At 42.5% G+C, this 14,784-nt stretch overlaps 1 protein-coding gene across 2 annotated transcripts in view; it reads left to right on the forward strand.

The window, feature by feature from the left end:
• The window catches only part of LOC141050733 (large neutral amino acids transporter small subunit 4-like), a 20,572-nt gene continuing 5,788 nt past the window's right edge, over positions 1-14,784 (forward strand). Inside the window, exons 1-10 of one of the 2 annotated variants that reach the window (XM_073547348.1) lie at positions 1-654; positions 730-792; positions 1,405-1,467; positions 1,571-1,754; positions 1,859-1,914; positions 9,394-9,470; positions 10,978-11,070; positions 13,218-13,351; positions 13,426-13,586; positions 13,782-13,937. In XM_073547348.1, the coding sequence (XP_073403449.1) occupies positions 516-654; positions 730-792; positions 1,405-1,467; positions 1,571-1,754; positions 1,859-1,914; positions 9,394-9,470; positions 10,978-11,070; positions 13,218-13,351; positions 13,426-13,586; positions 13,782-13,937 (1,126 nt within the window). In that variant the 5' untranslated portion in view covers positions 1-515. Of the gene's footprint in view, positions 793-1,404; positions 1,468-1,570; positions 1,755-1,858; positions 1,915-9,393; positions 9,471-10,977; positions 11,071-13,217; positions 13,352-13,425; positions 13,587-13,781; positions 13,938-14,784 lie in introns of both variants that reach the window. The other variant, XM_073547347.1, reaches the window with a different exon arrangement.

Below are 14,784 nucleotides of genomic sequence, written 5' to 3' on the forward strand. Positions count from 1 at the left end.
TGCACAACCTCAGTGGCACTCAGACCGAACCTACACTCCTGGTCAGAGACCAGCAAGAATTATACACTATTGTATACCGCCTGCGATACAGCGGCTGCAGTCCTGCAATCTACTGCACATCGGATACTGATCCAATACCGCCTGCGATACATCCAATACCGCCTGCGATACACCGGCTGCAACCTACTGCACATCGGATACCGATCCCATATCGGCAGATACACCGCCTGCAGTCCTGCAATCTACTGCACATCGGATATTGACAAAATACCGCCTGCGATACATCAGCTGCAGTCCGGCAACCTACTGCACATCGGATACCGATCCAATATCGCCTGCAATACATCAGCTGCAACCTACTGCACATCAGATACTGATCCAATACCGCCTGCGATACCTCAGCTGCAGTCCTGCAATCTACTGCACATCGGATACAGCTCCCATACCGCCTGCGATACACTGCTGACCACTCGGCAGCAGACGCCACTTTTCCTCTCATCTTTCCATGCGGAGACATGGGGCGAGTGCTCCGCCTGTGGCTTCTGACCTCAGCCCTAGTGGAAACTCTGCTGTTTTCGGGGTGTCTTCTCGGCTGGAATTCCCTGAGCCCCATCTTGATGGATGAGGGGGTGCTGTATGGGGACTGTCAATCAGGTCGGTATCCATTATCTCTCTATTATTGTCTCCGACTATTTGGCGGCACGTCAGATTTTTGTCTGTGTCCCCCAGAGCTGGAGCAGTCGGAGGCGCGGAGTAACGAAAGCTCCGGAGGTCGGAGTCGTGGACACGTGGGTGAGTGCGTGATGTATACGTTTAGTATATACCTCCAATATGCCGTAAGAATTGCCACAACGCAGTGGCGGTGAGTGAGGCCAGGGCCACAGGGGAGTTTGCCATGGCTGCTTAATTCTATGGGGTACAAAAATTTGCCAAACCCCACTTGCTGTTATTCTTTAGAGGGGCAAGGTGGGAGCTTGCTCGATAACCATCGACCTAGATAAAACAGGGATCCATGGGCTGCTGCAACTTCTGGGTCGGTGCTGCTATGCTGCAGGTTGCTAGGCAGAGCACGGCAGATGAGATGCTAAAGGTGTTAATAAGAAATTAGCTTTCTATCTCACTTGCTGCCTATGCAGAGCACAGCAGTTGATTTCATAAAGCTGTTAATATGAAGAAGTTAACTTAGTCATCTTGGTCACTGTCTATGCAGAGCACAGCAGCCGCAGATAAAATAATCCCAATGGCTGCTCTCTGCATAGGCAAAAACTGAGCTGACATTGAGCACAGAGCAGCCTACCAGTTACACTTGTAATTTTATGGGACGTGAGACAGCTACTCTCCAGTCACTATGCTCTTTGCGTACGGCAAAACCTAGAACGCCATGGTTCTCTCTGTGTCCCCCAGGGCTGGAGTGGTCGGAGGTCGGGGGTAATGACAGCTCCGGAGGTCAGCACGCTGCTCGTGTGGGTAAGAACAGAACACAGATCAGACCCCGATATACTGTGTGTCTCTGCCTACGTTTGGGCCTCTGTTCTCTCTCTTCATCTCTTCCTTATTTTTTTTTAATTAGAGCTGGTGTCTCCCCTGATGGAGAAAGAGCCGGGACCCCGCGATCCACAACATTCCTGCACATCCCAAGAGAGAAACCTCAACTTAGGCTTCACAGTAGGAACCTTCTTTGTGTGGGGGGCTTTCCTTCCCCTGCAGCTACTTCTGGGATATGCTCATATCCGGTCCCTGCGTCAGATAGGAGGGTGAGGAATATACTGTATATAGGCACCCCAATGTCAGTGTCACACCATACAGCAGCCATATTGTGTCCTGTCCATCACTCATCACCGACATGTCTTCCCAACAGAGCCCTGATGTCCGTCTCCTACCTTATGCTGGCGTATTGTCTTACTAATCCTAAAAGTGAGTAAAAACCTTGTACATAGGGGCAGTATTATTGTAGTTATATTCTTATACATAGGGGCAGTATTATAGTAGTTATTTTCTTGTACATAGGGGCAGTATTATAGTAGTTATATTCTTGTACATAGGGGCAGTATTATAGTAGTTATATTCTTGTACATAGGGGCAGTATTATAGTAGTTATATTCTTGTACATAGGGGGCAGTATTATAGTAGTTATATTCTTGTACATAGGGGGCAGTATTATAGCAGTTATATTCTTGTACATGGGGGCAGTGTTATAGTAGTTATATTCTTGCACATAGGAGCAGTATTATAGTAGTTATATTCTTGTACAAAGGGGCTGTACTATTATAGTAGTTATATTCTTGCACATAGGAGCAGTATTATAGTAGTTATATTCTTGTACATATGGGCTGTATTATAGTAGTTATATTCTTGCACATAGGAGCAGTATTATAGTAGTTATATTCCTGTACATAGGGGGCAGTATTATAGTGGTTATATTCTTGCACATAGGAGCAGTATTATAGTAGTTATATTCTTGTATATAGGGAGCAGTATTATAGTAGTTATATTCTTGTACATAGGGGGCAGTGTTATAGTAGTTATATTCTTGTACATAGGGGCTGTATTATAGTAGTTATATTCTTGCACATAGGAGCAGTATTATAGTAGTTATATTCCTGTACATAGGGGGCAGTATTATAGTGGTTATATTCTTGTACATAGGGGCAGTATTATAGTAGTTATATTCTTGTACATAGGGGGAGTATTATAGTAGTTATATTCTTGTACATAGGGGGAGTATTATAGTAGTTATATTCTTGTACATAGGGGGCAGTATTATAGTAGTTATATTCTTGTACATAGGGGCAGTATTATAGTGGTTATATTCTTGTATATAGGGGCAGTATTATAGTAGTTATATTCTTGTACATAGGGGGCAGTAATAAATTAGTTATATTCTTGTACATAGGAGCAGTATTATAGTAGTTATATTCTTGTACATAGGGGGCAGTATTATAGTAGTTATATTCTTGTACATAGGGGGCAGTAATAAATTAGTTATATTCTTGTATATAGGGGCAGTATTATAGTAGTTATATTCTTGTACATAGGGGGCAGTATTATAGTAGTTATATTCTTGCACATAGGGGCAGTATTATAGTAGTTAAATTCTTGCACATAGGGAGCAGTATTATAGTAGTTATATTCTTGTACATAGGAGCAGTATTATAGTAGTTATATTCTTGTATATAGGGGCAGTATTATAGTAGTTATATTCTTGTATATAGGGGCAGTATTATAGTAGTTATATTCTTGTACATAGGAGCAGTATTATAGTAGTTATATTCTTGTACATAGGGGCAGTATTATAGTAGCTATATTCTTGCACATAGGGGCAGTATTATAGTAGGTATATTCTTGTACATAGGGGGCAGTATTATAGTAGTTATATTCTTGTACATAGGAGCAGTATTATAGTAGTTCTTGTACATAGGAGCAGTATTATAGTAGATATATTCTTATACATAGGAGCAGTATTATAGTAGTTATATTCTAGTACATAGGGGCAGTATTATAGTAGTTATATTCTTGTACATAGGGGGCAGTATTATAGAAGTAGTTATATTCTTGTACATAGGGGGCAGTATTATAGTAGTAGTTATATTCTTGTACATAGGGAGCAGTATTATAGTAGTTATATTCTTGTACATAGGGGGCAGTATTATAGTATTTATATTCTTGTATATAGGTGCAGTATTATATTATTTATATTCCTGTATATAGGGGGCAGTATTATAGTAGTTATATTCTTGTACATAGGGGGCAGTATTATAGTAGTTATATTATTGTACATAGGGGCAGTATTATAGTAGTTATATTCTTGTACATAGGATCAGTATTATAGTAGTTATATTCTTGTATATAGGGGCAGTATTATAGTAGTTATATTCTTGTACATAGGAGCAGTATTATAGTAGTTATATTCTTGTACATAGGGGGCAGTATTATAGTAGTTATATTCTTGTACATAGGGGGCAGTATTATAGTAGTTATATTCTTGTACATAGGAGCAGTATTATAGTAGTTATATTCTTGTACATAGGGGGCAGTATTATAGTAGTTATATTCTTGTACATAGGGGGCAGTATTATAGTAGTTATATTCTTGTACATAGGGGGCAGTAATAAATTAGTTATATTCTTGTATATAGGGGCAGTATTATAGTAGTTATATTCTTGTACATAGGGGTCAGTATTATAGTAGTTATATTCTTGCACATAGGGGCAGTATTATAGTAGTTAAATTCTTGCACATAGGGAGCAGTATTATAGTAGGTATATTCTTGTACATAGGAGGCAGTATTATAGTAGTTATATTCTTGTACATAGGAGCAGTATTATAGTAGTTATATTCTTGTACATAGGGGGCAGTATTATAGTAGTTATATTCTTGTACATAGGGGCAGTACTATAGTAGTTATATTCTTGTACATAGGAGCAGTATTATAGTAGTTCTTGTACATAGGAGCAGTATTATAGTAGATATATTCTTATACATAGGAGCAGTATTATAGTAGTTATATTCTAGTACATAGGGGCAGTATTATAGTAGTTATATTCTTGTACATAGGGGGCAGTATTATAGAAGTAGTTATATTCTTGTACATAGGGGGCAGTATTATAGTAGTAGTTATATTCTTGTACATAGGGAGCAGTATTATAGTAGTTATATTCTTGTACATAGGGGGCAGTATTATAGTAGTTATATTCTTGTACATAGGTGCAGTATTATATTATTTATATTCTTGTACATAGGGGGCAGTATTATAGTAGTTATATTATTGTACATAGGGGCAGTATTATAGTAGTTATATTCTTGTACATAGGGGGCAGTATTATAGCAGTTATATTCTTGTACATGGGGGCAGTGTTATAGTAGTTATATTCTTGCACATAGGAGCAGTATTATAGTAGTTATATTCTTGTACAAAGGGGCTGTACTATTATAGTAGTTATATTCTTGCACATAGGAGCAGTATTATAGTAGTTATATTCTTGTACATATGGGCTGTATTATAGTAGTTATATTCTTGCACATAGGAGCAGTATTATAGTAGTTATATTCCTGTACATAGGGGGCAGTATTATAGTGGTTATATTCTTGCACATAGGAGCAGTATTATAGTAGTTATATTCTTGTATATAGGGAGCAGTATTATAGTAGTTATATTCTTGTACATAGGGGGCAGTGTTATAGTAGTTATATTCTTGTACATAGGGGCTGTATTATAGTAGTTATATTCTTGCACATAGGAGCAGTATTATAGTAGTTATATTCCTGTACATAGGGGGCAGTATTATAGTGGTTATATTCTTGTACATAGGGGCAGTATTATAGTAGTTATATTCTTGTACATAGGGGGAGTATTATAGTAGTTATATTCTTGTACATAGGGGGAGTATTATAGTAGTTATATTCTTGTACATAGGGGGCAGTATTATAGTAGTTATATTCTTGTACATAGGGGCAGTATTATAGTGGTTATATTCTTGTATATAGGGGCAGTATTATAGTAGTTATATTCTTGTACATAGGGGGCAGTAATAAATTAGTTATATTCTTGTACATAGGAGCAGTATTATAGTAGTTATATTCTTGTACATAGGGGGCAGTATTATAGTAGTTATATTCTTGTACATAGGGGGCAGTAATAAATTAGTTATATTCTTGTATATAGGGGCAGTATTATAGTAGTTATATTCTTGTACATAGGGGGCAGTATTATAGTAGTTATATTCTTGCACATAGGGGCAGTATTATAGTAGTTAAATTCTTGCACATAGGGAGCAGTATTATAGTAGTTATATTCTTGTACATAGGAGCAGTATTATAGTAGTTATATTCTTGTATATAGGGGCAGTATTATAGTAGTTATATTCTTGTATATAGGGGCAGTATTATAGTAGTTATATTCTTGTACATAGGAGCAGTATTATAGTAGTTATATTCTTGTACATAGGGGCAGTATTATAGTAGCTATATTCTTGCACATAGGGGCAGTATTATAGTAGGTATATTCTTGTACATAGGGGGCAGTATTATAGTAGTTATATTCTTGTACATAGGAGCAGTATTATAGTAGTTCTTGTACATAGGAGCAGTATTATAGTAGATATATTCTTATACATAGGAGCAGTATTATAGTAGTTATATTCTAGTACATAGGGGCAGTATTATAGTAGTTATATTCTTGTACATAGGGGGCAGTATTATAGAAGTAGTTATATTCTTGTACATAGGGGGCAGTATTATAGTAGTAGTTATATTCTTGTACATAGGGAGCAGTATTATAGTAGTTATATTCTTGTACATAGGGGGCAGTATTATAGTATTTATATTCTTGTATATAGGTGCAGTATTATATTATTTATATTCCTGTATATAGGGGGCAGTATTATAGTAGTTATATTCTTGTACATAGGGGGCAGTATTATAGTAGTTATATTATTGTACATAGGATCAGTATTATAGTAGTTATATTCTAGTACATAGGGGCAGTATTATAGTAGTTATATTCTTGTACATAGGGGGCAGTATTATAGAAGTAGTTATATTCTTGTACATAGGGGGCAGTATTATAGTAGTAGTTATATTCTTGTACATAGGGAGCAGTATTATAGTAGTTATATTCTTGTACATAGGGGGCAGTATTATAGTATTTATATTCTTGTATATAGGTGCAGTATTATATTATTTATATTCCTGTATATAGGGGGCAGTATTATAGTAGTTATATTCTTGTACATAGGGGGCAGTATTATAGTAGTTATATTCTTGTACATAGGATCAGTATTATAGTAGTTATATTCTTGTATATAGGGGCAGTATTATAGTAGTTATATTCTTGTACATAGGAGCAGTATTATAGTAGTTATATTCTTGTACATAGGGGGCAGTATTATAGTAGTTATATTCTTGTACATAGGGGGCAGTATTATAGTAGTTATATTCTTGTACATAGGAGCAGTATTATAGTAGTTATATTCTTGTACATAGGGGGCAGTATTATAGTAGTTATATTCTTGTACATAGGGGGCAGTATTATAGTAGTTATATTCTTGTACATAGGGGGCAGTAATAAATTAGTTATATTCTTGTATATAGGGGCAGTATTATAGTAGTTATATTCTTGTACATAGGGGTCAGTATTATAGTAGTTATATTCTTGCACATAGGGGCAGTATTATAGTAGTTAAATTCTTGCACATAGGGAGCAGTATTATAGTAGGTATATTCTTGTACATAGGAGGCAGTATTATAGTAGTTATATTCTTGTACATAGGAGCAGTATTATAGTAGTTATATTCTTGTACATAGGGGGCAGTATTATAGTAGTTATATTCTTGTACATAGGGGCAGTACTATAGTAGTTATATTCTTGTACATAGGAGCAGTATTATAGTAGTTCTTGTACATAGGAGCAGTATTATAGTAGATATATTCTTATACATAGGAGCAGTATTATAGTAGTTATATTCTAGTACATAGGGGCAGTATTATAGTAGTTATATTCTTGTACATAGGGGGCAGTATTATAGAAGTAGTTATATTCTTGTACATAGGGGGCAGTATTATAGTAGTAGTTATATTCTTGTACATAGGGAGCAGTATTATAGTAGTTATATTCTTGTACATAGGGGGCAGTATTATAGTAGTTATATTCTTGTACATAGGTGCAGTATTATATTATTTATATTCTTGTACATAGGGGGCAGTATTATAGTAGTTATATTATTGTACATAGGGGCAGTATTATAGTAGTTATATTCTTGTACATAGGATCAGTATTATAGTAGTTATATTCTTGTATATAGGGGCAGTATTATAGTAGTTATATTCTTGTACATAGCAGTATTATAGTAGTTATATTCTTGTACATAGGGGGCAGTATTATAGTAGTTATATTCTTGTACATAGGGGGCAGTATTATAGTAGTTATATTCTTGTACATAGGAGCAGTATTATAGTAGTTATATTCTTGTACATAGGAGCAGTATTATAGTAGTTATATTCTTGTACATAGGGGGCAGTATTATAGTAGTTATATTTTTGTACATAGGGGGCAGTATTATAGTAGTTATATTCTTGTACATAGGAGCAGTATTATAGTAGTTCTATTCTTGTACATAGGGGCAGTATTATAGTAGTTCTATTCTTGTACATAGGGGGCAGTATTATAGTAGTTATATTCTTGTACATAGGGGGCAGTATTATAGTAGTTCTATTCTTGTACATAGGGGGCAGTATTATAGTAGTTATATTCTTGTATATAGGGGCAGTATTATAGTAGTTATATTCTTGTACATAGGGGGAAGTATTATAGTAGTTATATTCTTGTACATAGGGGGCAGTATTATAGTAGTTATATTCTTGTATATAGGGGCAGTATTATAGTAGTTATATTCTTGTATATAGGGGCAGTATTATAGTAGTTATATTCTTGTACATAGGGGGCAGTATTATAGTAGTTATATTCTTGTACATAGGGGGCAGTATTATAGTAGATATATTCTTGTACATAGGGGCAGTATTATAGTATATTATTGTACATAGGAGCAGTATTATAGTAGTTATATTCTTGTTCATAGGGGGCAGTATTATAGTAGTTATATTCTTGTATATAGGGGCACTATTATAGTAGATATATTCTTGTACATAGGGGCAGTATTATAGTATATTCTTGTACATAGGAGCAGTATTATAGTAGTTATATTCTTGTACATAGGGGGCAGTATTATAGTAGTTATATTCTTGTACATAGGGGGCAGTATTATAGTAGTTATATTCTTGTACATAGAGGGCAGTATTATAGTATATTCTTGTACATAGGAGCAGTATTATAGTAGTTATATTCTTGTACATAGGGGGCAGTATTATAGTAGTTATATTCTTGTACATAGGGGGCAGTATTGTAGCAGTTATATTCTTGTACATAGGAGCAGTATTATAGTAGTTATATTCTTGTATATAGGAGCAGTATTATAGTAGTTATATTCTTGTACATAGGAGCAGTATTATAGTAGTTATATTCTTGTATATAGGAGCAGTATTATAGTAGTTATATTCTTGTACATAGGAGCAGTATTATAGTAGTTATATTCTTGTATATAGGAGCAGAATTATAGTAGTTATATTCTTGTACATAAGGGGCAGTATTATAGTAGTTATATTCTTGTACATAGGGAGCAGTATTATAGTAGTTATATTCTTGTACATAGGAGCAGTATTATAGTAGTTATATTCTTGTACATAGGGGCAGTATTATAGTAGTTATATTCTTGTACATAGGGGGCAGTATTATAGTAGTTATATTCTTGTATATAGGAGCAGTATTATAGTAGTTATATTCTTGTACATAGGGGCAGTATTATAGTAGTTATATTCTTGTACATTCATTTTTTTTTTCAGACCTTTCTCTCTTTTTGCCGTTTGCGTTGATTTCCCAGGGTCTCGGGGGAAGCTGCATTCTCTTTTCCTCCCTCATGGTAATGTGATATTGTTAGGGTATTTAGCCTTTAGTGACACAAATTATGTTATTATAATGACCATTTTATTGTGTTTTTTTTGTGAACTGTTTGTGACGTCTAATGTGTCACCTAATAACATCCAAAGCGTTTACACAACATATCCCTGATGGCACCCAAGAGCAGGATTTTATAGCAAAATATATCAATCAGTGACCTGCTGAGCTGTGTATCTAATCCTATCCTGTGTGATGCTGACTGCTGAGCCGTGTATCTAATCCTCTCCCGTTTGATACTGACTGCTGAGCTGTGTATCTAATCCTATCCTGTGTGATACTGACTGCTGAGCCGTGTATCTAATCCTCTCCTGTGTGATACTGACTGCTGAGCCGTGTATCTAATCCTATCCCGTGTGATACTGACTGCTGAGCCGTGTATCTAATCCTATCCCGTGTGATACTGACTGCTGAGCCGTGTATCTAATCCTATCCCGTGTGATACTGACTGCTGAGCCGTGTATCTAATCCTATCCCGTGTGATACTGACTGCTGAGCCGTGTATCTAATCCTATCCTGTGTGATGCTGACTGCTGAGCCGTGTATCTAATCCTATCCTGTGTGATACTGACTGCTGAGCCGTGTATCTAATCCTCTCCCGTGTGATACTGTCTGCTGAGCCGTGTATCTAATCCTCTCCCGTGTGATACTGACTGCTGAGCTGTGTATCTAATCCTATCCTGTGTGATACTGACTGCTGAGCCGTGTATCTAATCCTATCCCGTGTGATACTGACTGCTGAGCTGTGTATCTAATCCTATCCTGTGTGATGCTGACTGCTGAGCAGTGTATCTAATCCTCTCCCGTGTGATACTGACTGCTGAGCCATGTATCTAATCCTCTCCTGTGTGATACTGACTGCTGAGCCGTGTATCTAATCCTCTCCTGTGTGATACTGACTGCTGAGCCGTGTATCTAATAATATCCCGTGTGATACTGACTGCTGAGCCGTGTATCTAATCCTATCCCGTGTGATACTGACTGCTGAGCTGTGTATCTAATCCTATCCTGTGTGATGCTGACTGCTGAGCCGTGTATCTAATCCTCTCCCGTGTGATACTGACTGCTGAGCCATGTATCTAATCCTCTCCTGTGTGATACTGACTGCGGAGCCGTGTATCTAATCCTCTCCTGTGTGATACTGACTGCTGAGCCGTGTATCTAATCCTATGCTGTGTCATACTGACTGCTGAGCTGTGTATCTAATCCTATGCTGTGTGATACTGACTGCTGAGCCGTGTATCTAATCCTCTCCTGTGTGATACTGACTGCTGAGCCGTGTATCTAATCCTCTCCTGTGTGATACTGTCTGCTGAGCTGTGTATCTAATCCTATGCTGTGTCATACTGACTGCTGAGCCGTGTATCTAATCCTATGCTGTGTGATACTGACTGCTGAGCCGTGTATCTAATCCTATGCTGTGTGATACACTGTAGCAGACCCTCTGATATTTCCTCTGTGTCTGCTCTCAGCTCTCTCACCTCCTGGATGATGTCGGGTCGCTCTTCTCCGCTCTGGTCATCGCTTGTTTCTCTTCCTCAGCGACAATCTTCACCCTTATTAAGGTAAAACATAACATGACGTCAGTCCTCACACCGCGGCACAGAGGTTTATACATATATATATATATATATATATATATATATATATATTTTCATTCATTTAGCCCCCGGTGGCCTAGCGGTGCATATAGCTCTCTGCCCCTGCTGGCCCAGTGGTGTATATAGCGCTCTGCCCCTGGTGGCCTAGTGGTGTATAGAGCGCTCTGCCCCTGGTGGCCTAGTGGTGTCTATAGCGCTCCATCCCTGGTGGCCTAGTGGTGTCTATAGCGCTCCTTCCCTGGTGGCCTAGTGGTGTCTATAGCGCTCCATCCCTGGTGGCCTAGTGGTGTCTATAGCGCTCCATCCCTGGTGGCCTAGTGGTGTCTATAGCGCTCCATCCCTGGTGGCCTAGTGGTGTCTATAGCGCTCCATCCCTGGTGGCCTAGTGGTGTCTATAGCGCTCCATCCCTGGTGGCCTAGTGGTGTCTATAGCGCTCCATCCCTGGTGGCCTAGTGGTGTCTATAGCGCTCCATCCCTGGTGGCCTAGTGGTGTCTATAGCGCTCCATCCCTGGTGGCCTAGTGGTGTCTATAGCGCTCCATCCCTGGTGGCCTAGTGGTGTCTATAGCGCTCCATCCCTGGTGGCCTAGTGGTGTCTATAGCACTCCATCCCTGGTGGCCTAGTGGTGTCTATAGCACTCCATCCCTGGTGGCCTAGTGGTGTCTATAGCACTCCATCCCTGGTGGCCTAGTGGTGTCTATAGCACTCCATCCCTGGTGGCCTAGTGGTGTCTATAGCACTCTGCCCCTGGTGGCCTAGTGGTGTCTATTGCGCTCTGCCCCTGGTGGCCTAGTGGTTGTCTATTGCGCTCTGCCCCTGGTGGCCTAGAGGTGTATATAGCGCTCTGCCCCTGGTGGCCTAGTGGTGTATATAGCGCTCTGCCCCTGGTAGCCTAGTGGTGTATATAGCGCTCTGCCCCTGGTGGCCTAGTGGTGTATATAGCGCTCTGCCCCTGGTGACCTAGTGGTGTATATAGCTCTCCATCCCTGGTGGCCTAGTGGTGTCTATAGCACTCCATCCCTGGTGGCCTAGTGGTGTCTATAGCACTCCATCCCTGGTGGCCTAGTGGTGTCTATAGCACTCCATCCCTGGTGGCCTAGTGGTGTCTATAGCACTCCATCCCTGATGGCCTAGTGGTGTCTATAGCACTCCATCCCTGGTGGCCTAGTGGTGTCTATAGCACTCCATCCCTGGTGGCCTAGTGGTGTCTATAGCACTCTGCCCCTGGTGGCCTAGTGGTTGTCTATTGCGCTCTGCCCCTGGTGGCCTAGTGGTGTCTATAGCGCTCTGCCCCTGGTGGCCTAGAGGTGTATATAGCGCTCTGCCCCTGGTGGCCTAGTGGTGTATATAGCGCTCTGCCCCTGGTAGCCTAGTGGTGTATATAGCGCTCTGCCCCTGGTGGCCTAGTGGTGTATATAGCGCTCTGCCCCTGGTGACCTAGTGGTGTATAGAGCGCTCTGCCCCTGGTGGCCTAGTGGTGTATATAGCTCTCCATCCCTGGTGGCCTAGTGGTGTATATAGCTCTCCATCCCTGGTGGCCTAGTGGTGTATATAGCTCTCCATCCCTGGTGGCCTAGCGGTGTATATAGCTCTCCATCCCTGGTGGCCTAGCGGTGTATATAGCTCTCCATCCCTGGTGGCCTAGCGGTGTATATAGCTCTCCATCCCTGGTGGCCCAGTGGTGTATATAGCTCTCCATCCCTGGTGGCCCAGTGGTGTATATAGCTCTCCATCCCTGGTGGCCCAGTGGTGTATATAGCTCTCCATCCCTGGTGGCCCAGTGGTGTATATAGCTCTCCATCCCTGGTGGCCCAGTGGTGTATATAGCTCTCCATCCCTGGTGGCCTAGCGGTGTATATAGCTCTCCATCCCTGGTGGCCCAGTGGTGTATATAGCTCTCCATCCCTGGTGGCCCAGTGGTGTATATAGCTCTCCATCCCTGGTGGCCCAGTGGTGTATATAGCTCTCCATCCCTGGTGGCCTAGTGGTGTATATAGCTCTCCATCCCTGGTGGCCTAGTGGTGTATACATTGCTCTGCCCCTGGTTGTCCCGTTACCTCACTCTGGGGATGTAACATTACAGTTTTGCTTCCTTCCTTTCTCCGTTCAGGTCCTGTATTACTTGGGGGTCCCGATTGTCCCCATCCTTTTATTTTATGGGGCCCTGTCCTGTGCTATGTTCCTGAACAGCACCCTCTGCTGGAACCTGCAGCCCCCCGAGAAGGAAGCGGACACCGTCTACAGGTGAGTGAGGCAGACGCTGCCGGTGGGCGAGTGCGGAGGGCACAGGTCACTACCACCATGCGGTGTCTCCTCAGTGTCAGGCTGCAGCTGAACTGCTACGAGGCCATGAAGAAGAAGAAGCCGCAGGAGGACAACTGGTGCCAGAAGTCTCTGAAACTCAAGTTCCAGGAATCTCTGAGGGACAGAGAAAGAATCCTGAGTCAGAGGAGGACACTCAGCTTCCGGAGGCCAAACGGTAAGCGGCGTCTACTAACCACTGTCAGGCCAGGACCAATGTCAGGTCTCTTCACCATGTCGCCAGGTATAGCTCAGTGATCACCATGTTCTGCCCCAAGTAGCCCATGAGATCCAGGACATTCCCCGAGGACCAAGGCTACCATTGACCTTGTCATCTCACAATGGCCCGCTGATCATGGCGCCTCTCTTCTAGTTACTGCCCCGACGCCGCTCCTGGAAAGTCTCACCTGTCCCACGTTCCTTCTCCACCTGCTGTCTGACAGCGCGCTGCTCACCTGGATCTACTGCTACGTCTCCTCGGTGAACTCACATCTTCAGAGTAAGGCAGAGGATCATGGACGCCAGGGAGGTGAGAGCCCCCGACTGCCCCTGCCAGGAGAGAGAGCCCCCGACTGCCCCTGCCAGGAGAGAGAGCCCCCGACTGCCCCTGCCAGGAGAGAGAGCCCCCGACTGCCCCTGCCAGGAGAGAGAGCCCCCCGACTGCCACTGCCAGGCGAGAGCCCCCGACTGCCACTGCCAGGAGAGAGAGCCCCCGACTGCCCCTGCGAGGAGAGAGAGCCCCCGACTGCCCCTGCGAGGAGAGAGAGCCTCCGACTGCCCCTGCCAGGAGAGAGCCCCCGACTGCCCCTGCCAGGAGAGAGCCCCCGACTGCCCCTGCCAGGAGAGAGCCCCCGACTGCCCCTGCCAGGAGAGAGAGCCCCCGACTGCCCTTGCCTGGAGAGAGAGCCCCCGACTGCCCCTGCCTGGAGAGAGAGCCCCCCACTGCCCCTGCCAGGAGAGAAAGCCCCCGATTGTAACTGCCGGGCAAGAGCCCCTGACTGCCACTGCCAGGCGAGAGCCCCCGACTGCCCCTGCCAGGAGAGAGAGCTTCCCGACTGCCACTGCCGGGCAAGAGCCCCCGACTGCCCCTGCCAGGAGAGAGCCCCCGACTGCCCCTGCCAGGAGAGAGCCCCCGACTGCCCCTGCCAGGAGAGAGCCCCCGACTGCCCCTGCCAGGAGAGAGCCCCCGACTGCCCCTGCCAGGAGAGAGCCCCCGACTGCCCCTGCCAGGAAAGAGCCCCCGACTGCCCCTGCCAGGAGAGAGAGCCCCCGACTGCCCTTGCCTGGAGAGAGAGCCCCCGACTGCCCCTGCCTGGAGAGAGAGCCCCCCACTGCCCCTGCCAGGAGAGAAAGCCCCCGATTGTAACTGCCGGGCA

The sequence above is a fragment of the Dendrobates tinctorius genome, unplaced genomic scaffold (assembly GCF_039654945.1).
Source record: "Dendrobates tinctorius isolate UK_male_01 unplaced genomic scaffold, ASM3965494v1 ptg000152l, whole genome shotgun sequence".
Taxonomy (NCBI): Eukaryota; Metazoa; Chordata; class Amphibia; order Anura; family Dendrobatidae; genus Dendrobates; species Dendrobates tinctorius.